General features: G+C 45.3%; 1 protein-coding gene across 1 annotated transcript; it reads right to left on the reverse strand.

The window, feature by feature from the left end:
- Nucleotides 1-326: 326 nt before the first annotated feature.
- C8A (complement C8 alpha chain) lies at nt 327-20,392 on the reverse strand. The gene is made up of 11 exons (XM_021542123.3): nt 20,081-20,392; nt 17,934-18,030; nt 16,856-17,000; nt 15,648-15,792; nt 13,901-14,090; nt 12,475-12,675; nt 10,938-11,178; nt 6,506-6,634; nt 5,738-5,895; nt 3,508-3,730; nt 327-717 (listed from the first exon to the last, which is right to left on the reverse strand). Exons 1-11 carry the CDS (start codon nt 20,182-20,184, stop codon nt 566-568), a joined length of 1,785 nt encoding a protein of 594 aa, XP_021397798.2. The 5' UTR covers nt 20,185-20,392; the 3' UTR covers nt 327-565.
- Nucleotides 20,393-24,354: the final 3,962 nt, after the last annotated feature.

The following is a 24,354-nucleotide window of genomic DNA, read 5'->3' on the forward strand; positions in this document are numbered from 1 at the left end:
GAGGAAAAGCCTTTGCTTGTGTGGGAACATCCTCTGCCCAACGGTTGCATTTGAGCCTCTCTATTTATTGCTTTATTTATTTATTTAAAATTCCTCATCAGCTTGGGCTTACACTCTGCAAGGCATCTTTAGGCTGAAGCCTTCTCCGTGCAGAGCAGCATATGGCTTTGCTGCAATGGCAGCCCTGGCCAATATGCTGGACTCACAAATCTGACAGTGCCAACTTACAAAAGTTTCGTGGTACATATGTCAATACCAACTGCATAGATGGTGAGCCCTTCCTCTGTTTCCCAAAGGAAAATATACAAACTCCCTGGGAGTCAAGCTCAGTTGTGTAAACACTCGCAGTGAATTTATTTCATGACACGCGTGGTCACCCAGCAGCTCCTTTGGGTGGATTCTGTGCCACCCCCTGTGCTGCAGCAGCGGTGCTGGGTGCTGCTGGGGCTCAACCATGGCAGCACCTGGCCGGATTTGACGTACGTGGAAACACAATAATTCCTGCCAGGGGTAATTCCACCACGCTCCTGGAGTATTTACAGCCCAGCCCAGGCTCCTTGTGCTGTCAGCAGGCTCTGCTCTGGAGGTCTCTCCCAGCGCAGGGCTGCCCGCCGTGCCGCGGGGCAGGGTTGGAGCAGTGCCGGCTGCGCCGCGCCGTCCCCGCCTGGCACGGCGACCAGCCCGACCAGCAGCTCCAGCGCCCGTCCGTCTCACCACCTGGGGACACGCAGGAGAGAAAGGGAAACACAGACAAAAAATGGGATTTCAGGTCTGGCTGAAACTCCTCTGGGTAGGGGCTCCCTGCTCTAGGCCAGCCAGGCCCAGGCTGTTGGGGTCAGGGCACTCTGAATCAGCATCACCCCAAACACCAACAGCTCTTTCTTGTCCATCTCATCTGAAACCCCCTGCCTTGGTTTTCCTTTCCCAAAGCACAGCTCACAGCTCTCTCTGCTTCAACTTCCTTGCCTCTGACCAAAGCAGAAGGACAGAAGTCCCCTAACGCAGTGGGGTGTGGTAAGCATGTTTCTCTCCCTCTCAGGATTCAAAACAATTTCTATTTCTGCTTCTTGTTTTTCCCATGTGGAATGTGTTTGGAGAATTGTCTCCTAGAGTGAGTGCTTGATTAGATTCTGGTGAGGATTGTTTGAGCCTGGTGGCCAATCCAACCCACCTGTGTCTAGACTCTCACGAGAGGGTCACAAGTTGTGTTAGAGTCAGAGAAAGTAGTATGTAGTTTTAGTATCCTCCTTTTATATAGTATATTAATGTATTTTAGCATAGTTATAATAAAGAAATAATTCAGCCTTCTGAATTGAGTCAGACACCCTCATTTCTCCCCATTAGGTTTGCCTACATTTACAATAGTGGGGATGTGAAAAGTCCTTTTGGAGATGGGTCATTTCAAAGCTTTTTCATTACAGTACAGACTGAGTTGTCAGGAGCGGTCGATACTATGGATTATGGTGGTGCTCCTGAATGATGGGAATGCTTGATGGCTGTCATTTACTGTCGTTTTTTATTTACTCATCTGGCCTTCATGCCTGGCTTGGGCACTTTATTAATCCAGACAGGGAAAATGGATGTGTGTGCTCTTACTTAATGCTGGCTGGGAAGCTGCGTTTTCCATCTGCTGGAACATTGTGCTTTTAAAAAAAAAAAATATTAGTTAAGTCTTAAATGAGTTTTGCAACTGAAAACTTGAAACTAAAAATTGCCCATGGGTTTGGAAGTGTGCCTGTCCCCACTGTTGCTAAAATCAAGGAGCACAGGGCTGGCTGGTCCAGTGCTCTGCTTTGGTGGCAGGTCCTGGGTTTCCCAAGCAAATTCCTGAGACTTGGAGACAACTTAAAGAACCTGAGCTTTTTAAAGAAACCCACTTCATAGTCACTGAAGCAAAGCTTTGGCATTCAGCCTCACAAAGCATCTCCCCAGCTCTGCTCCAACTCCTTGTCTCATCACAGCTTTGATTCCCTGCTGGTGAGACCCCAGTGATGAGCCCACGGTTGAAGGCCTGGAGCTCTGCCTGGTGGAGCTGCTCTGAAGATGGATTTTTCTGCCAGCTTCATGTGCTGAGATTTAGATTTTTTTTTTTTTTTTTTTTTTTTGTCATCATGAATCAGGACAAAAATATCCAGAGAGAACTGCAACTTTTTTGGAAATGAAAGAGCCTGTTCCGACCCCAGCTTTTTTTGCTACCCACTTAACTTTTTAGGATAGTATAGAAAGTGACAAAGAAAACATAAATATAAGCCTGTCACTTTGGAAAAACATATTTTTTCACCCCAAAATAGACACTCTAGTCAAAATGCATCCCAGGAGGGGGTGGATAATCTGGCAGTGTAGCAATTTTTTACTAAAACAGCTTTTTTGGTGGCACGTTGTGTGAGCAGTTGCTTCACCTGAGCCTTTCCCCTTCCCTCCCCTAACTGCCTGCTGAGGTTTGTGCTCTCCCCCTTGGAGCAGCCATCCTTAGTGGGATGCCACAAGCCCTCCAGAGGATTTCCTGGATTTAATCCAGCAATTAAACACACCCTCATTTCCACTGTTCTATTTATAGTAAAAATGAATTATAGAATGGTTTGTGTTGGAAGGGAACACCTCATTCCAGCCCCTCTGCCATGGGCAGGGATAACTTCCATTATCCCAGGCTGCTCCAAGCCCTGTCCAACCTGACTTTGGACACTGCCTGGGATGGGACAACCTGTGCCAGGGCCTCACCACCCACACAGGGAAGATTTTCTTCTTGATATCTAACCTAACCCTTCTCTTTTTCAATTTAAAGCCATTCCCCCATCTCAGTGCCTTGCAGGGCTGCTGGGCATAACGCAGCAACAAAATCCAGAAGGGATTGATGTGTGGGTGGCAGGAGCTGTGGGTTTAGGCACGTGGAGGGGGAAATCCATCCCATTTTGAGCATCCCAAATAGTCTAAGCTGATAAGACCTGAAGAGCCTGCACTCCTCCAGCTTTGGTTTCTGGGCAGGACATGGGCAATAGATCACACTGTCTATAGCTCATTATGGACTGTACAAATCTGGGGGCTCCTACCCTCTTTGAGGACTTCTTAAGAGTCAATTTTGACTTGTTTTTAGTTGCCAGTCTGTCATTACTGTGGACTGCAGCCTCCTAGCCACCCCAGAGCCTCTGTTTCTAATCCACATATTGCTACATTAATCCCTGCTCTTTTAAGAGGGATCAGTACTCCTGGAGACGTAGACCCAAAGTTTCTGTGGTCCCTCCTTGTCTGGGGGACGGCCCCAGAGCTCCCTTCCTACACCTTGTGTGACCCTGCACGAACCTCTGTGCCCAAGTGACCAACACAAGTGACCCAAGAAGCCTCCACAGAGCCCTGCCCTGCTGCTGTACCAGTGTCCAGGAGTCCTTTCTGTTTGCAGTCAGAGTGTGTCAGAGCTGCCCCCAGATCCAGGTTCTCCTTGCTGGCTGTAATGCCAAGGGACAGACCAACACAGGCAGCCTTTTCCCCTGCCCTGCTGGGCTGGGCTCTCACCTGGGCGCTCGGTGTGCTGGCAGGAGGGTCCTCTGGAGCCAGGGTGGCACTGGCAGGAGCAGCTGTCACCCACCAGCACGGGCTCCCCGTTGTTGTGGCACGGCCCACAGCGGCAGGGGCTGAACTCCAGCAGGAACTCATCCCCAGCCCTCTTCAGGTGCTGCATTTTGCTCTCCACGCTGCCCAGGTTGCTCCTGCGGAGGATTTCGTGGATGGGCTGCAGCTGCGGGGGGATGGAGATGGATGGCATGGAAACAATTTCAGCTGGGCATCGACTGGGATGCTGTGACATTGCTGGATAAATTCAGGACTTGAGGGAAAACTCATTTGTCTTCCTCGACAGCTGCATGAGCATCATGCAAATGTGTTGCTGCCCCAGTGAGGAGCCACCGTTCCAAAACCTTCCTCATCTTGGAGATTTGTGTGGGATTGGCTTTTCTGGACATGCTTTGGGGTTTTAGCTGGGATTCGAATGATAAATTAAAACACCCCAGTAAGTCTATTTTTTGACTGATTTCTTAGTGCTGTCACAATCCCTGAGATTCTTGCATGCTCCTTGCCTTTTTGAAGAAAATGTTTTGGTAAGAGCTTTGGACAGAGGGCATCATCAAAATTTATTGCCACCCTATCCCTTGCAGTGGCCAGCTTGTGAAATATCCAGTAAATGCTGAGAATGAGGAATTTTGCCTATATATCTTTTGCCCTTTGATGTAGTGAAATAATACTGTCATCTACAACTTTGGGAATGTAACTCACTCATCATATTTTCCAGCAGCACAATCCAGTTCCTATTTACCAGTCAGCAAAAATAGTCCAGTTTTGCAGCAATTATAACTTGCCCAACTGAATATTAACCTTTAATGAGTACTAAAGCTAAGAACTTGGGACTGTGTGAGGACACTTATTTACATTTGTCCATCAATACAAACGCTCCCTGTCTAGGCCAGGAATTTGTTCCAGGAAGAGCTGGGTGTCAGCTCACTGTGCAAGGCACTGTGAGAGTGATTTGTGGGGAGGATCAGGATCAGCTGAGCTTTGGGAAGAGCCCTTAGGCAAATTTGCACAAGCTTGGTTGACAAACTGAGGGGACTGCAGATAAGAGCTGCTGAAGTGCCCCTCTGGTTGCAGGGTCACTGCTCAGCTCTGGAGCAGAGAGGTCAGTGCATGGTTTACTGGAAAATAGAGAGGTCAGAGCATGGTTTACTGGAAAACTGCAAGAAATCTTGCCCAGAGTTAATGGGAACTTGTGCAAAAAGGTGATTAACCTGCAGCTGGAACTGAAAGCACTTCTGTGTTATCAGATCTTTCTGCCACCAGCTGCTGCCCAGGAAGGTTTGCACAGTCCTTCTTGCCCTGCCAATAACACAGATAATTCCCAAATCCATTTTCCCTCATCCCACTCTCTGTCAGAGCTTTCAGACCTGCTTTCAAATGAAGACAAGAGGGATAGAAATGGCAGCATGTCCCTGCCCCAACAGAGATCCTTCCCCCACAATCCACAGCTTCTGCTGGAGCAGACTGGTGATGGGGTACTTGTGGTCCAGCTGACCACAGCTGAGGAGTTGTGGCCACCCCCTCGTGCCTCTGCCAGTTCTACCCTGGATTATTTGTTTGTAGGGTCACTCCTCTCTGTCCCTTTCCATCCCTTCTTCTTGCACTCATCTCCTCCCACCCCAGAAACCCTATAAGATGCTTCAGTGATCTTCCCATTTTATGGGGCATCCAGTGAAACAAAGGGAGACTAGAGCCTGACTGATTTTTATGGCCTTTTTGGGGTGTGGAGAAAGACAAGACCCACCTGACAAAGTAGCCAGGAGCTCCCTGCTCAGAGAACTCCTGGAGGGGGCCTGTCTTTGCAGAGCTTTTGCTGGGTAACAAAACACCTTCCCCAGCCCCCTGTGAGTCCTCTGCTTATACAGGAGGGCAGACAGCATCAGGGAGAATCCAGGGATGAATACAGCTGCATTTCATTGTGAAACTGTTGGGGAGCACATCAGAAACTTAACGTGGCACTAATCCAGCATTAAGCTCCTTGTCTGTCTCCCTGTGGATGCAGTCAGTGGGAGATGTACTCCCCATTGTGAAATGAATAAGAGGTTACCAGATCAGTGGCCCATTACATTTAATCTTGTTCTGTGATGGGATCACAATAAAAATACGAAATGATCTGCTCGACTACACTTTCATTCCTTAGAGCAGCAGAGTTTCTTCAACTGCAGAAAAGCCTTACCTGGAAATCAATAACAGCAGGATTATATTTTAATGACCTGCCCCAGTGACGATACATTTTGCCATCCCAGCTCTTCAGGAGCCCTCCACTGTAACTGGTATCTCCCCCTCTAATCCGGGGAATAATATCTTCCACAACTGCACCGTGGCTCTCAGCATCTGCAGAGGTGAATTGCACACGTGTTATTCAGCTGCTGTTTGCACACAGGCTCCAGAAGCTGCTCAGTGGAGGTGAGATCAATGCTGCAGGGGCTGCCTCCTGTGAGCTCAGTGCTTGTGGGGTGAGCCCTGCCACCTTATCACAAGGTGACAAGTTGAGCATCCCAAATCCTCTAAGCTGATAAGACCTGAAGAGCCTGCACTCCTCCAGCTTTGGTTTCTGGGCAGGACATGGGCAATAGATCACACTGTCTATAGCTCATTACGGAATGTACAAATCTGGGGGCTCCTGCCCTCTTTGAGGACTTCTTAAGAGTCAATTTTGACTTTTTTTAGTTGCCAGTCTGTCATTGCTGTGGACTGCAGCCTCCTAGCCACCCCAGAGCCTCTGTTTCTAATCCACATATTGCTGCATTAATCCCTGCTCTTTTAAGAGGGATCAGTACTCCTGGAGACGTAGACCCAAAGTTTCTGTGGTCCCTCCTTGTCTGGGGGACGGCCCCAGAGCTCCCTTCCTACACCTTGTGTGACCCTGCACGAACCTCTGTGCCCAAGTGACCAACACAAGTGACCCAAGGAGCCTCCACAGAGCCCTGCCCTGCTGCTGTACCAGTGTCCAGGAGTCCTTTCTGTTTGCAGTCAGAGTGTGTCAGAGCTGCCCCCAGATCCAGGTTCTCCTTGCTGACTGTAATGCCAAGGGACAGACCAACACAGGCACTTATCTCCTCGATGCTGATGGCTGCAAACCAGAAAGTAGACAGGTAAATTGAGTGACTCGTGATGTTCGTTTTCCTGCTTCTCTTTTCTGTCATTGAAGAAAAGATTCAGTTACTTTCATGGCTTCTATTTTGAAGACAAAAGCTATTCTGGGCAGAGGACAGTGCAAAACCCCAATATTTTATTGGGGTGTATTGGGCCTGTCATATAATAGGTGTAAAAATTATTTCCTTAGAAAATATTAGAAGAAAGTAAAAATCTTAAGGTTTCAGGCACAAATGTCCCTGTTTGATCTATGTATTTAACAACAAACTTTGTTTTTTTCACAGACTAACTCATAGCCATGGTAAAGCCAGGAAGAGCAGCTGAAATCAATAGATCCTTACTAATTTTCCTAAATTCAGGATCTGACCCACCCATTAATGGTTTGAGCAGCACCTTAAGGAGTACCTTAGAAAAGGTGTGTGTGCTGAGAGCTGCCAGAGCTTTCCTGCCTGCTGCTGCCAGCACCACCACATAGATCATGAAAATATCTAACTGGAGAGCCACGAAGTGACTGCAGAGGGGAGAAGGGAGCTAATGATGTGGTTTCACCAAGGTAAGCAATGTGCATATTTCATACAGCCTGCTTTTATGTAAGCACTTCAGTCTACTGCAAATATAAGGCCATCCTCTTCAGTAGTTAAAAAGCCCATTGATTTCAGTAAATGCGGGTATTGTAAGCAATAGGTAACTCTTATATTGCTCTTTTTTTTGTCAAGAGGACTTTAAAGTGTTTTCCAAAGAAGCCTGGTGATCCATAGCATGGTTTTGAAAGGAGGCCCAGAGGTCAGTGGGGTTTGTGTGTTGGGGTTTAATGGTTTGAAGTTTCAACCTCTGTCCAAGCCCCACCTGGAGCACTGTGTGCTGAACAGCCTTGCCTCAGAACTGGAAAGCAGGGCCTTGCTCATGTTTAAAATATTGCTCAAACGCTCATGGCTCTGGTTTTGTGCAGTTATGGAATGGTCTGGGTTAAAAGGGACCTTTAAGGGCCGTCTGGTCCAGCTTCTCTCCCACATGGGCAGGGACATCTTCAACTACACAAGTTTGTTCAGAGCCCTGTCCAACCTGGCCTTGAATTTCGTGCCCAGGGATGGGACATCCACCACTTCTCCAGGCAACTTGTGCCAATGTTTCACCAACTTCATTGTGAAACATGTCTTCTTTAATCTGCATTGACCCTCTTTTAGTTGAAAACCACCACCCCTTGTCCTGTCACAACAGGCCCTGATTAAAACCTGTCTTTCTGACGTCTTTTAAGCACTGGGAGGTTGCAATGAGGTTTCACTGAAGCCTTTTCTTGTCCAGGCTGAACAACCTAAATTCACTTAGCCTTTTCTCATAGGAGAGGTTCTCCACTCCTCTGATCTAAGCTTTGTGGCCTCCTCTGGACTTGCCCCACCAGTTCCACCTCTCTCCAGTGCTGGGGACCCTGGAGCTGGATGCAACACAGCACGTGGGGCCTCACCAGAGGGGCAGGATGCCCTTCCATCACCTGCACGTGGGGACCTCATGGGGTTCCCAAGGGCTCAGAGCTTGTCGTGGTCCCTCTGGGATGTCACCAGCAAGCTTGTTCCCTTCTGCACACCCTACAGGAGAGGCTCTCTGGGGCACAGATCTGTTCCTCAGCCTGGTGGATCCATACCCTGCTTAGGTACTCAGCATCCTGAGAAAGGGGCTGCAGCTCCTGGATCCAGACTGGTGAGAGCTGAAACACGCTCCAGACTGGAGTTGGGAACTGCATCCCACTGCAAAACTGGGCCCTTGAGAAAGATTAAGCGTGCAGCACTCAATTACTCGCACTAAACTGTTCAACAGTTGTAAACACCGTGGGTAAAGTTCACTCACCCAAAGCAATGTGAGCGATTGCTTATCTTGGTGCTGGAGTGCCATAAAATTAAACTTGAGGAACACCCTGATTAATTGATTTGCCATGGTTCCCGTTGAGTAATTATGTTCAGCGAGGGGCTGTCGATACCATTTGCTATTGGTCGTGGCAAGATCGGGTCTTGATAAATGAAAAGTGGTTATCACTGCAAAAGGGTGGCCTCAGTAAATATTAGTGCTTGAGGGGGGAGCCCTGATAGGTTTTTTTTTGTTTTATATGATATAATTTGTGATAGTTAAATGTGCTCGAGTGATAAGATTTACTGCTGCATTTTGAATTAATCAGAATATATGAAGACTCTTTCTAATTTACTCCGTGCATAATGTTCCTCCCATAAATGTTCTTGTAATGTGTGAACACATTATACTGTTTTCTGCTAAATAATAGAACCATAACAATCTATTTTAAAAACGAGTAATGAAAAATATTGATGGCAGAGCAACGAGGGACCTCGCTCTGACATATGTATTTATTTCACTCATGACCACATCCATATAAGCCCTTGCAGCCTGAAAGCTGGGAATGGGTCTGGCAGCAAAACTGCAGCCCTAAGCTCTGCAGTGAGCTGTGGATAGCTAAACGGAGGAGGTGATTTCATTTTCAAAATTCAGTTTTCCTAAATGCTCAAATGCCAAATGTTCAGTGACCACCTAAGCTGTGTCTCATTTAGGGAGGACTTGGCCAAGGCATCTTTTTCCTGAGTTTGTGCTTTAGTCACTGGGCTATAAAAAAATTAATATTCTCTGTTTCAGAGCATTTAGCCAACAGCCTTGTGGGCTGGGTGGGCCCTCAGGGTGCAGTGGCTGAGCTGAAGCAGTGCCATGCTCAGCCCTGTGGGGACTCAGTGATGCATCTGCAGAGCTCCAGACTCATCTTAGGAAGCTCTAATTTTAAGACTTGAGCACTTATATCCTGATCCTAACCATTCCTCAGGGAGAGGAGGATAATCCTCTTGCAAACACAGCCTCCAAGCATGGCTGTGATCAACATTAGAGAAATCAGGGTTTTTTCTTCACTAAATGCTTTCAGACAATGGCATATCAGACACTGCAGGTGGGTCCTTCTGGGTCAGCACTGTGTGACACAGAGCACTGCTGGCTTTGTCAGGGTGGACTTTCTGGCAGAGCCTGGATTAGATGAAAATTACAGAATGGTGCTGCATTAGAATGAAAATTACATCTCTACTGGGGTGCATTTTTGTCTTTTGCTGGACTTCAGTATCCTTCTCTCCTAAGATAAGGCATCTCATAGCAGTAAATCTCCTTACATACACAGCAAGCACAAGATAAAGCAAAATAATAGCCTCCCTCCACATGCTCTATTAATTCTTCCTCTGAAATTGGCAGTCTGCTTCCTGAAGACTTGCTTGCCAAGACCTTGTTCACTTCTATATCACTCACCCTTCAAAGTGAAGGAGTAATTTGAAGAGGCATCATGTTTCCAAACATTAGAGTTTCAGGAACTTGCTGAAAATTCTCTCAAGCAGTAATTTCTTGTGGAAAAATTGGCATGGGTAATATGCAGCATGGAGTGCATAGTTATCCTAATGCTGATGGGACCAAACCATTTCAGACCAGGGATAAAATCTGGGGCAGAACCATGAAAATTATTGAAATTACTGAAATTACAACAATTTGCACCTGTTGTCCAAGATCTCAATTTCCTTCTTCATCAGTGTCTGGCCTGGAGTTACCAAGGCAGTGGTACCCTCAGCACAGCAGAGTGATGGCCCTTAGGGGAAATGGGATCTATTGCATTGTTGACACCTTTGCAAAAGTTGACAACCTGGTTATTGAGCCATATTATTGTTCTGTATATCATGTTTTTGATTAGGAAAAATGTTACATTTTTGACTTGCTAGCAATGGCAATTCTCACGCTCTCAGCGTCTGCAGTGCGTGTTTTATCTAACTGAGATTTAGAGGTAGGGCCCTCCAGCCTCATGCACTCCAATTTGTTGAGAAGTGGAGCTAACAGGGGTCTGTTAGTCTCCAGATGTGACACTAACAGGAGTGAAGTGGCAGAGGTATTGCTGAGTGCAGTGCAGTATTTCCATTTACAGAAAATTGTGGCCCTCACTGCGAACAGGCTGAAATGTGAGAGGGCTGATTTGCTGAGTTCTGGGTGGCTTTGCAGCCTTCAAGCATTCATGGTGAACAAAGATGACAAGAAAATAAGAGAAGATTATCAAGTGACACTGAAGAAATGGAGAAAATAATGCTCAGGTTCCTTCCTTCATGACCAAACCTTCACCCAGGTACTTCTGAAATCAGAGTATGAAGCACATTTGGTGACACTCAAGCTAATCCCAAGCCACGTGGCCAGTAGTGCCACCAGGTTGGAAATACCAGGTTCAAAGCAGAAAGCTTAGAAGAGAGGATATCTTTTGTTTTTCTGACCTTTTCTTCTCATTTCCTCCTTATTGATGACAAGGATGTACTCGAAGACACCCCCCATGGTGCCAGATGTCATGAAGTGGGTGCCGTAGTCGTTGATGAATTTGGCATACATGCCATAGTTGTAGGTGTCTGGGAGGTCCTGCAGGGAGAGCAGCACGTCTTCATCCAAAACAATGTTGTCCCTTCTCATCTTGAAGCGAGCTGTCTGCACCTTGGTCACAGCTCTAATGAATCCAACCTCCTGCAGGTAAAGGAAAGAGGAGCTGCAGTCAACATTCATTTAAACAGTGAATTTCTAGTCTTTAGGCTTGCAGGGGAAAGACCGAGTCTCTGTCAGTGCATTTATGAAAACAAGCCTGATTTTAGATGAAATAATGGTAATTCTTTTTTTAATGTCTCTTTCCGATGTGCTGTGGAGGTGGAGGGCCTTGGGGGGTTGGATACTACACGGGTTTTATTGATATGTGAATATGATCAGAGTTGGGCTCCACATAATTCCCCTCTGTTCCCTGTTTCTGCAATTTCTTTTTCTGGTTTCCTTTCCATATTGTTTACCTCTTTTTTGCTTTTTTCACAAACTCCACGAGTGGCAGAGCACAAGGGTCAAGCCCAAACCAGCAGAGGGGAGATTCCCTGGCCAGGAAGATGCTGATGGAGGGAGAATTTCCTGGATATACCACCAGGTGCAGGGCTCCACCTCTGAATTTGCCATTGCTTTGGACAAGTCTCCACTGCAACATGAGCAACCCTTTAAATGATTCCTCCAATAACTGATCATCATTTAGCTGCAAACATCATGTGAGTCTGGACAAGGGCACAGTAAATACTATAATGGTACTCATTTCAAACAGCTTTTAAGGGCATTTTAACTTGGAGAACCATCAAAGTAATTCTTCTTTATTGTTTTCTGTCAGCAGCCAGAGAGAAGTGGGGATGGGGCACGGTAAATGTGGGAAATACCAGCACTCATATTATTAGATTGGAAAGAGGTCATCACTGCCAGTCCATGATGCAAACCCTCTGTGAGAAGTACACCCTATTATCAGGTGCTATTTTTTCAGCATGGTATTTTAACCTCCTGTAAAAAGTAGCCCATTTCCCCGTCACAAGGCAGCTCGTATTAATTTGAGCAAGATATATTTGCTACTAGAGATCATTCCTTGAGGATAATTGTTTTGATCAGCATCTTGATATTCCCTCCTCCCTCATCGTCACTTTCAAGCATTTTTTTATTTATGTGCTTAATGTAGCCATGAAACAGGATGGGGTGAGATGACACGTGCCGTGGCACTCCGTAATTCAATTTTATTCCCACTCCCTGTTTGCTAAAACATACCAAGAACAGCAAACAGGATTCCTAACGATCATACATTTGCAATTACATGAACAAATTAAGGTAAAATTACCCTGTGTTAAAAAATGCAATAGAGAGGATAAACTGACATAAGTTACAGCCAGGCCATGCGATGCACAGATGATGAGACTGGAGCAGATGCATCACTGATTTGGTTGGGTCTTTTTTTTTTTTTTTTTTTACCTTTGCATCATATTGTGTGAAATTCTTCAGGGATCCTTTGCCACCTGATAAAGTGAGGCCCAGGTTTAACATGAGATCTGCACCTCCAGGCCCAATTCCAATGGTGAAGCCTGTTGTTTTGGATTTATCACTTTTAAGGGCATCAAGCAGGTCCTTTGAATCGTCGTAAAACTCAAAAGCAAATCCAGAATCAGCATGGGCCTAAAATGAAAGGAGCAGACATTAACTTTTCAAGGGCTTCCCTTCCTTTTTAATCTCTGTTTCTTAAAGGAAAACCACTGTTAAAGCCCATGATGCTCCTGACAGCACCAGCACTTACTTCACTGAATGTGGAATAAGGAATTGAATCCTGAGCTATTTCATTTGGAAATATGTGAGAAATGTGGATAAAGCCAAGCATTTTGCTTCTCCCATCTCCAAGCAGGGGAAAGGTTTGTGTTTAGCCACTCAAAGCCAGGGCTGGTAATGGTACCTATTAAGACAGCCTGACACTTCCCATTATAAAACCCTCCTTCCAGTTCCTTACAGCTCTGCCAAATCCTAATGATTTGGACTGATTTTTTTTCTCACCAGCCTGCTTCTGGATGAATTTATTTCGGAAAAGAAAAATTCAACATCTATTTACAATGGCAAGGCTAGAAAACAAACATTGTTTTGCCTGTGTTTTAGAGAAGTGACCTTTTCCTTGACAGCTCTACTTTGCTGGCACATGGAATCAGACTCTGCTGAGTCTGAGCTGTGCCATTTGCCAGCTCTGTAAAAAGCCAGCCCCAGTGCTCAAACTGGGGACTAAGCGACTCTGCCTGCTGGGAGGGCATGAAAGCTACTTGCATTGAGTAGTATTTCCCAGGAATAATGTGTTTTCATTGATTCATGTCAGAAAACACAATAAATGTTTAACAGTGTGGCCAAGGCACCCACTAAGGATGTGGGAGACCCAAACTGAATCCTTGCTCTGCTTGGATCAGTGTCCAACATCAGACATGACCTTATGGACTATAGGTGTTGTGATCCCTGGTGATGGGTTTCAGGATCTCTGTCTCACTCAGAATTCAGATTTATGCCCCCCGTAGCCATGACATAAAATGCTTTCAAAGATTGAACCAGCAGCACTGTCACCATTTTACACATGGCCAGCTCCATCCCTAGAGAGGCAGAAGGCTTCTTCAAGCTCTACAGCTCATTAATAGCAGAATTTAGAGAAAACACCTCTCTCTCTTGGCTCTGCCTGGGCCAGAGGAAGGAGTGGGGATGCCTGGCTGATACAGCACGTGCATCCCTTGCCGCGCCATAAACCAGAATTTACACCATCGAGTGCCTGTTGAGATACTCTTAACTACAGAGAGAACGTGCCTGATATCTCTGAGGGAAATTTGTCTTTTTTGCTGGGGAATTGCTGCTAAGTTTGGCCTGCTGCAGCACTCACCAGGAACTGGTAGACGTGGAAGTTGTAAGGCTTGCGGAAATACTTCTCGTCGTCCCCGTAGTGCAGGCGCTCGCAGGCGGCGTCGTACCGCAGCTCCCGCCACTCCCCGTTGTACACGTACTCACAGAGCCCTCCAAAAAACCCGGGGTCGTAAACGTTCTGCCTCCCCTCCTGTGTCAGGATGTTGTATCTTGGAAAGAGGTAGCATTCAGGAGTTGGTTCATCACTCCTGTTTTATTTCCTCGGTCTCTGTCACAGGCTCTCCTGATGTTACAGGTTATCGATCCCCAGGCCTCCTGAGGAACTGGAATAGAACTTAAAGCTGGGCTGGGTTTGTTATCTCGTTGCTGTCTCCTTCCCAAAGCTACCAGGAGGCAAACAGCCATTTTATTTCCAAGGCATTCATTTGGGTTCACATGTGAGAAATGGAAGCAATCGGTGAAGTTGCCCGGCCCCTCCCAGCCAGTACAGCTATGAAAGTCCCAAAGTCCTGGAATTCCTCCAGGTTCCTCTTGAGCCCAATGCATCTCATTGTCACAAAGTGCTTCCTGGCATTCTCTGCAATTATTTTCTGTCTTAATTTAATCTCTTTCTTTTTAATAATGGTCCTGTTTCTCAGGGTAGTTAACACCCTCCCTAGACATGAAGCCTGTGCTTTGCCAAGTCTGTCACTTATTATTTCCTTATTCCTCCTTCTTCCTGCTCTCCAGCCCTCACAGCTGCTGCCCTCTGAAATCCCTCCTATTACTTAGTATTCCATGTAATTCTGTGGCCCAAAATGAAAGCTTTATTCAAACTAGACAGCAGCACTGCTCTTCTCAACAGGGAACCATCTTTAGGACTAAGATAGCAAATGCCATTGCTTTTGTGTGTTCTGCAGGAGAAACACTTCAGAGAGCAGAATTAAACAGGGTTCTCAGTGGAAATTAATGCATGCCTTGTAAAACTTTTGATGGACCCTTCCAGGCCCTGGGCCAGGGAGACATTTATCTCATGGACTCCAGAGAGTGTTGGATTGAGCTGATGGGAAAGTTGCACAATGGCTGGCTCCATTCTCATCCTGTAGTCCACGTTCATAAAATCCTAGAATGGTTTGGGCTGGGAGGGACCTTAAAGATCATCTCATTCCAATCCCTCTGCCACAGACAGGGCAGTGTTTTCCAAGGGAAACTGAGCAGTAGTTTGGTTAAAATACAAGGTTTTCAACAGTGACAATTTGCCTTTCAGTTTCATTTTATTCCAGATTTCTCTCTTGCCTGTATTACCTAATCAAAATTTGAAACTGAGCAGGGAAACACTTTTCATGGATAGGAGTATTTACATATACTCGTGTGGAGCTCAGGCTCTCTGCCTTGAATCTGTGCTCTGGAGTCCAAAATCCTGGAGTTAAATCTCCCTAAGGATGAAGGCCAGCAGGGTGCTGCATCTCCAAAATCTGCTGTTTGCTTTAGTCTCTTACTTTTAACAACTGGAGAAAGCTGTGAGATAACTGGGATCTATTTTTTCAGGAGTATAAGAAGGGCATCACAAGTACTGTGGTCAGGTAATAGAGTTGAGACAGAATTTGAACTAAAAGGTGGAATGAACCCCTATTGCTACGCATGGTCACAGGGGACAGCACCTCCCCTTTGGGTTTTGTACAGCTCCCTATCAATTCCTGGATCACTGCTATTACTAAGGAAGAGCAATATAAGGAACATAATCCTGTTTTGATTGTGAGAGGAGCAGCTATTGATTAATTACTCACCCTTGGACTATTTTTTCCACCCCTGGGATTGGGAACAGATGTTCACAAGGGTTTTCAATATCTTCATCCTCACAATTATCCTCATCAGACCCATCTCTGCAGTCTCTGTCTCCGTTGCACACGAGATGCCGTTGAATGCAGCGCCCTAAAGTGCACAGATGCAGGCGGTGGCTTATCCGCCCTCCAGAAATCCTGGCTGGCAGCTTGCATTGACTGTGCTGCTTTTCTCCCACATCTCAAGGCCACAAGAAGTCATGCTGTGTGTTAAGCATGGCGTTATTCCATGAGGAATTGGCTTTTCCAAGCTTCTGGGACCTAAACGCAGCACAGAGTCCAAGCTGGCCACTCCCATGGGCTTCTATCAGGTGGGAATCAAGGAGAGGTCACCTCACCACCCTGACTTTATTTTCTAAAATCACACTCTTGGAAAGTTGCTGTAGGAATAGCTTCACCCTTTGGCTTAAGGAATTCAACTCCATCTTATTAAAGTGCAAGGTTTCCTTTTCCCGTTGCAGGAGGCATTTAGGGAGTTCATTGCAATAATTAATTGCAAGAATGGATATTTGCAGAAAAGGCAATGTGGGAGGGCTTTTGCTTCTGGGAGTGTGGAGAAAGCCTTGAGGAGGGAACTGGCACTGCTTAATTTACCCCAGTGCAGTGATGATAACCTGCTTCAGGTGGTGAGCTGGCCTGTGGCTCCAAATTTCAATAGAATTTTCATTAAATGCTCAGGAAGGAAGTTTGAGCCATTTGTGTAGAAACAAAAATCTGTCAAGGCTAGTCAAAGTTTCAGAGAACAGCAGTTTTATATCCTAATCCTCAGAGCTGGAGGTGGCTAAAAATAACTAAATCACCCCAACAGATTGCTGGTTGGATTGATGATTGAACTCTGTCTCTAGCAGGGGAGAACGTGGAGTGTTGTGCCCACAGAGGGGAGTGTGAGCACACAGCACAGCAGTTAGAGCAGAATATTCCTACTCTCTTTGTTCCACTGAAAAATTCACATTCTCCATGTCACACAGCCTTCTTTTCCACCCAAATCTGAGTGCAGCATGGATGGATTTCTGTAGAAGCAGGGGGAAAACACTGAAGAGGGGAAATTCTCTGCTTTCTCTTGTACTGGCTCACCCTCCTGCTGCTTGGGGTGGGGGACTGATCCCCCCAGGACCAAAACCTCTCTGGCAGGGGTTTGTGCCTGGGTCACTCACCTGTTTCCTGGCACTGGAAGTCCTGCCCACACCCTGGTGGCCCTGGGCAGGTTGTCTCAGCTCGACAGGCTTGCTCATCCCAGAGGTGCCCGGCGCAGCGCTGCCCTCCAAACTCCGCCGGCTGCGCCAGCCGCCGGTGCCGGTGCTGCACAGAGACACAACCCGTGTGTGCCCCACAGACATCCCCTCCAAGGCCAAAAAGCAATCAAAACTAGCATTTAATTGGTGTTCCTATTTTTATGTGTGTGTGTGGCTTGTAGACTTTGTGCATGATCAAGGCAGGAGAGTCAGCAGAGAGCTGGGAGCTCAGATTTGCCTGGAGTTCATACAGGTGAACTTAGAGGAGGCTAGAATGGCTGTGTAAAAAATATCTCTATTTTATACCTTGGAAAAATATGGCATTTTTCCAGCTGCATATGCTTTGTCCTGCAGTGCACCAGGCTCAAATGGACACAGACACTAATTACAACACTGATCCTGCAACATTTCTGATGGATTATTAATGAGAATTGCTGCTCTTTAAACTAGGAAGTGGGGAAAAAAAAAGAAAGGGAGAAAAGCCATATTATTTACTGATAATATACTGTCTATAAGCACAGGAACAAAAAAGGCAGGGATAAGATAAACTCAGTAGAAAGCAGAATTATGTCAGGTAAGTGAAAATAAATTCTCAAACTATGAAGACATATGTGAAATGATATAAAAATATGAGAACAGAAGCTGATGTATGACGGCTGCTTCTAATTTCTTTTTACTGGACTATTTGCATTAAGAATCGGGGGATAATTAAATCTGAGACAGAGAAGGAAGAAAGTCTCAGGCAACTATTCTGGCCTGATTCTTCCACCATTTGCCTTGATTTTGCTTTTCCTGTTCCCCTGCCTCCAATGAATTTATTCCCCAGTTTACACCAGGGTAAATAAGAGCCTCTCTAGCAGAGGAGCATTTCCATCATATTTGGATGAGTTTACTGGATGCTTCAGAATGATGAATATGTATAATATATATAATTAATGTGTGTAGATCCTCATCACAGACACATCTGAAGAGAAATTAATACATTACAGTGGATCCTTACTTTTTTCTCTTGGCAAGGGAAGCAATCAGTCCATCCTGACCACTGGCTCAGCTGACAGTCAACAGGAGCTGGAGAATCAACATCTCTGCTGCTCCTTCTAGGGAGAGGAAGAAACAGTGGTCTGAGGTCTTTGAAGCTGTGTTTTGAGAGGGGTTGAAGGCTGGAAGGGGGAAAATTATCTCTGTGTGTGTGTTTTTCCACCAGGAAGCTGGTTTGTAGGAAATGGGAAGCATCCCAAAATGTCCCATCCAAGTATTCACCATCAGAATTTAGCAGGGCCTGCAGGGGCAGTACCTGGGGATTTTGTCTTGGCATTCCTGCTCTCCCAAGACATCTTTGCCCTTTTCAATAGGTAGATTGCAATTAAATATATATATATATATATGACCCCCATCCTGAGTAAACAGAGGCGGTATTGTGAAGAGACGGGTTTTAGAGAAAAGCTAATTTTTTCCCTTTCTTTTCAGAAGCACATCACAATCTCCAGGAGCAGGGATGTTTATCACTACTGAGCCTGTTTTGATGTCACTTTCTTTACACCCCTGTGAGCTCAAGGTCAGGGTTTTTCCTGGCCAGTGTGAAATCCGATCCAGGTTTCCATGGTTTTTGGGGAGGGATGGGATTGGCTGCAACAACAGTGCTGAGAGAACGAGGTACAAAAGATCTCGACTAAGAATTTGTTGGTTGAGTATTTCTGAAGCAAAATACACAAATTATGAAGAGAAGAAAATAACTAAAGGAGTATTATGAAAGGAGAAAAGGCCAGAGGTATGGTGTTGTAGTGGCTCTTGGGTCAGACTCTGCACATACTCTGAATATCTCTACACAACAGCCAGAAAATACTTCTCCTGCCTCCCAGCCCAGTCATTACAATCTCTAGTTCTGTCTCTACTCCTAAAACTTTCATTTGCATGAGCCATTTCTTTGTCTTGAGAAGCAATCCGTGGCATGCAAATACAACCCTGCTTTTGCCACAGCCTTCAATGCATTTTGAGGGTTTGTTGCAAGTCAGAACATTATTATTTTTATTATTATTTTGGTGATTAACTAATGAGGAGCCTGTTTTACTTTACAAGACTGCAGTCCAAAGAGAAATATGGATAATGAGCAGAGGTTTGTGGCTCATGGGGGATTCATCAGAGGCTGGGGAAGAGAGATTTACTGGACAAGAGCCACATGAGCTCAGCAGGGGAGTGTGGGTGCAGATCCCTGTGTGAGGTGGAAACCCAGGAGCCTGCAGGTGAGCCCAGAGCTGGAGGACGTGTAGGTATTGATGCCTTTTTGCCCTGACAGGAGGATTTGTGGGCTGCATCCTTCAGCACTTTGCAAAGTGCTTAATTGGCTCACCTTCAACTGGATTTCACATTTACCTCTTCATTATTCTGCCTTGTTTGATAAGTTCATCAAACATCAAAAATCTTGTCTTTGTTCATTTTCAAAAGGGATTATCGGAATAAGCCTTCATAATTAAGTGTATCACTACCACAGTTTTTTCCTTTCCACCTTCTCCTTGTCTCCATGTTCCAATTATCACTGATACCTTTTTTTGATCCTCCTAAATCATATTTGCCTTTGCAACAAGCTTGAAATTAATAGCTGTAGAAAAAAACCCTCCACCCATTTCCCTATCATGACACTATAGCTTTAGAAAAAAATGTAACTTGTTTATTCCTTTCCTTCAAAGCCCAAGTGACACTCAGATAGGTTAATAATATTGTTCATGGGGAGAAAAAAACTGAGGTATGAGGATCTGGCTTGGACTGAAAACTGGGTTATTCACATGCACTTGTTAGCTTCGTGTTGTCGAGTGTAAAATAATTAGAATGCAAAAGAATATGAAAAATATTAACTCATAAATCATCCTGTATAGAGAATTCATTTTCAGTGCCCAAACCCAGCCTGTTAATTTCGGTAAGGAAGTTTAAGGAGGCTTAATAGTCATCTGTAAAAGGAAAACCATTGTGCAAACAGTTCCTTTAAGAAGGAATTGTGATGCCTGGCTTGGTCTTTGGACAACTGCCAATTTAATTTTTTTTTTTTTTTTCCTAGTAGCTATGTTCACATGCCTCAAGTCAGGACAAAACCGATGGGCTGATTGACGTGCTGGTAATTCCTGTCTGGAGAACTGGGTTAGGGAACAGACTTACCTGTGGGAAGGCAGTGCCTGGAGCTCCGTGGCCTGGGCTGGTGTTAAAGCCAGCGAGCACATGGACAGCATCAAGGGACAGAGCTGAGCCAGCCTCCCCCACATTGCTTTGCCATAGGGAAACTTTTGCTATAGATCAGCTGCAAACCAAAGCTTTTTTAAGTTTTCAGGACTGCTGGAAGGAGCATGGAGCCCGCCAGGCTCTGAAATGCTGCAGTAAATCATTGACAGCAGCACAGATCCAATCACAAAGAATCAGGACACATCCCAAAGGCCTTTGCCCTTTTGGAAACAAATTCCCAGTTTTCTGGCAAGGAAATATATTAAGCTGTGCAACTGTTTCCACATTAAAGTCAATCAAGTCCTATTGCAGCAGTGTGTTTCTTACCCAGCCTGTGTCCTCCTTTTAATTTGAAGGAGGAGGAAACTCGTGTTATTTCCCACAGTGACTTCACTGTAATTTTGATGTTCTTGCTTGCTGACCAGGGAAAAGCTTCCCAGTACAGCAAATTGAAGATTAGCACAAAATTGTGTTATGAGGAACGTGTACCTCCCAGATACATGAAGGAAATGTCAGTTCAGCTTCCTCCCCTTCCCACCTCTACAGCTGCTGTGAGTTGTCACTTGGCTTTTGGATGGCCCTACACAGCCACTGCAACATGGATATTGAATTCCTTGTTTCCTAAAGTGCTTTGGCAGGAGGGAAAACAGCCCCTACATCTGAAATGGTTGTGGCCATGCCTTGTGCAAAGCCATCTGCTCGTGGTGGCTCTAATGCTTTTAGCTGGGTGGAATCTTAGTGGTTGTGCAATACCACAGACAGCAAGAACACCACAGGTTATTTATTTTTAAGATAACGGTCACAAGATGACAATATTTAGTTCTGTCTTGTTAGAAGAAAATAAAAATGGCCATGGGAAAGACACTTGGTCACAGCCCAAGTTGCCTTACAGATGTTTCTTCAAGATTTCACAGCTTCCAAAATGCCCCTAAGGGCCCTGGGCAGGCCCAAAAAATGCATGAGGAATCTGTATGTTCGTTAGGTATCAGTTAAAAAAAAAGAGAAAGAGATGTATGAGGACTTGTGTGTTCAAACAGGTGCCTGTTTCTCCCTGCTTTTTCTTCTGCATAAGCAGCCTGAGATGCTTTGTGTATAAATTAAGTGTTCCCAGCAGACAGCTAAAATTTTGAACCTCAATAAATTCAAGGGAAAGTGTAATTATTGTAAGAAAGTGTGGTCTTGGGCTATTATAGCTGTTAAACAGACAGTGAATTGTCCTGTGTCCACAAAAGGCTGGGCTGGAAGTGTCATTTTGTGTATTTCCCAAATCAATTGCAAAGCTCATTCCAATAGCCGGTATTGTCTATTATCAAAAGGAAGGGACCTCTTAGCAGGTTATTTTCATGTAATTAAAGTTCAGAGTGACCCTGGGGCTTGTCTTTGCTAAACACTAAGAAATGCAGCACAGGGGTAAACTGTGTATTGAAATGAAATGAGCAGTGCCCTTCTGTGACCTTGGGGAGGATGTAAATGCAATCCTTTACCTACTAATGCACTGCAGATGAGCTCAGAAAGTCCCTCTCCTCTCTTTGCCCGTGCAAGAAGAGCTCCAATAAGGGGTTTAATATTTTTTTAATATACTATTAAACTTAAATTGCTTTCTCCTGGGAGAAGAAGTAGGGAAATGTAAGTGGCCTGAGGCAATCCCCCTCGTCACCTCCCCGTCACACATCACAGCCTCCCTGCAGGTGGCTGGTAGGACAGAGAGACATAAAAAGGTTCTGGCCATGCTTCTAGAGGTCTGGTGGGGATGCACCCCACTGGTTCCATCCAAAGCTGGGCTGCCCTGTTATACAACGAATGCCGACGTGTTCTATCTTCTATTTTATTTTCTGATAGCAGCATCAGAAACACCCCCTGTATCTAATGGAAGTTGTTTGTGGCACATCTCCCAGGTAAAAGGCTGGGCTGGTTTGTGCAATCAGGCACAACAACAATTTCTCACTGATAGGTGATGTTGGAATTTGTGGTATTGATGATTCTGAGATTGTAAAATGTGGGACTCCGATTCAGTCAAAGAAAGAAACTGAGAGTTTCTAGCCAGGCAAAAAGCCTGGGAAAGAGCTGGGAAATAATGTAAATAATTCTTTATCTCTCTTGTTTTTCACATTTTTTATAGTTAAGTTCTATCACTGTGCATCAAGCACTTTGCACCAATGCTGTGGGTTGTTTTCACTTCAGAACCAATGGATTTGGTCCTTGCAAAGCTCTGTATAAAGGAGCAGTGTATTTTGAATAAATTTGGGTTTTTAGTATTACAGCCTTCTGGGTCAGAGTCTTCTCATTTCCCTCCTGCCTCAACAGTGACAGTAAAAAGTTTTTGTTTTTCTGTCTTGTTGCTAAAGAAGAAGTTATAATTCTTTTGTGTTGGTTTTTAAGGTAATTTATTTTTGTTTATCTCTAACATGTTCTGCTGCCCTGCCCAGCTCTGTCCTGCAGGGCAGCGTGTGAGGCTCTGCCCTCAGTGGGATGTTACAAACATTAAATACCAGAAACTCCCTGGGCTGCATTTACAATAACGTGCCAATATCTGTCACCTACGTTGGACAGTGTGTCCCCAGCCTGAACCAACAGAAAAATGCCAACACCACAGTGAAACATGGAGGGCATGGAGAAGGAGAAAAAGGACAAGGCACACCCAATTTCCTCCATCTTGTCCCCTTTGAATCCCTAATCTAGAATCCTAAAATTTTACTTTTGCACCCATGCCACACTTAATTATTACTTATATGAAACACTCAGAGCTGGTAATTCATCCTGTAAAATTGAAAACTCTTTTCCATGGACAGAGATCACAGACAGTGTCTCTGGGGGCTCTGTCCAGGGGGGTTCCTGACCCCTGCCAGGGTCCCAGGGCAGCCAGAGGGATGCTCTGGATTCCCACAGAAAAGGTCCAGCCAAGGGCCAGCAGATGGCCACAGCCCCAGTGCTGGACCTTCCAGTCCCGTGGTGCCACTGAACCCAGAACTGCTCTGATGAGGGACCTCCAGCACCTGGCTTTGAGCACACAGGGGATTACACGGTCTATATTGCCAAAAAAAAGATGTGCACTTAAGTGTGGGGTCAGGGCATCCTGCAGAGGCAGCCGTGTGGCTTGGGAAGAGAAAATACCTGGCTCTTTGCAAGGCTGTTAAATTAATTTTTTTGGCTCCTACAGTGCTTTGGTGGGGCTGGTGTTCAAACTTTTGATGGAGCTGTGTGGGTACCTCCGTGGGCTCCTAAACACACCCACAGCAAGTGTTGGCTTTTGGAGGACAAGGATCAATAATTCTGCGTGTTCCTAAACCCCTCGTTCCTGCCAGCACTGACAGACACAGCGAGCAGCTCGATGGTGGAAGAAGTGATCCTGTTTCCCCCTCTGCTGGAAAAGCACGATATGACCTCCTGGTAGGAAAAAAAAATGATATTCCAGCCATCCTCGTCCCTGCCCATGGCAAGGGGTGGGAATTAGATGATCTTTATCGTCCCTTCCAACCCAAACTATTCTAGAATTCTATTAAATGTGCAGGGAGCCAGGCTGGGGGGAGTGTCCTGGCCCTCCTGGGCACAGAATAAGGCATTAAACCCGAGCCAAATCCCTCCCTAGCACAAGGATGTGCCCTGCTTTCTATTTCCCCCCATTTTTGGGGCTTTTCAGGTGTTTGGGTTTTTTTTGTTTGTTTGGTTTTTTTTTTTTTTTTTTTTTTGTTTTTGAGATATAGTCCCTGCTGCCTTTTCCTAGTGTTTATGTGGGGGCAGTAGCTGTGACAAAGGAAAACAACTTGTCAGACCATCCTCAGTCTAAAATATCTTGACACTGGGCTGATGTTGTCATCAATTATGTCATGGGCAATACCTACATTTTGTTATATTCCAAAAAAGACTGGATTGCCCCAAAATTTGCCTCACCTTCTCCAGTCACCCTGCCCTACCTTTCTAAAAAGCTGAAGTATTAAGAAATATTAAGAATAATATTAAGAATAAAGCATATTCCCAAGATCTCCTGTTGTTCTTGGCTTCTAGTAGCAGCGCTGTAAAATCCAAAGGGATAAAAAAGTTGAAAAAAAAAAGCCTAAAAAATCTCTATAACAGACTTACATACAAACTCCACCACTAAGTAGCTGAAAAGAATAATTCAGGGAACTTAAGTCAGCTGGATGCTGTGCTTGCAGCCCTCAGACTGATGTAACTACATAATGTACTAAATGCTTCACTGCAGGGAAAAAAACACCCAA

Source organism: Lonchura striata, chromosome 9 (genome assembly GCF_046129695.1).
Source record: "Lonchura striata isolate bLonStr1 chromosome 9, bLonStr1.mat, whole genome shotgun sequence".
NCBI lineage: Eukaryota > Metazoa > Chordata > Aves > Passeriformes > Estrildidae > Lonchura > Lonchura striata.

What these genes read in the sequence shown, in the direction of transcription:
- C8A (XM_021542123.3), bottom strand. Translation starts at nt 20,184, where the DNA reads ATGTGGGGGAGGCTGGCTCAGCTCTGTCCCTTGATGCTGTCCATGTGC. An exon ending in TCACACAATATGATGCAAAG is followed by an intron (nt 11,179 to 12,474) that starts GTAAAAAAAAAA and finishes CTTTACCTGCAG; the next exon opens with GAGGTTGGATTCATTAGAGC. An exon ending in CTGCTGTTATTGATTTCCAG is followed by an intron (nt 3,731 to 5,737) that starts GTAAGGCTTTTC and finishes ATCCCCCCGCAG; the next exon opens with CTGCAGCCCATCCACGAAAT.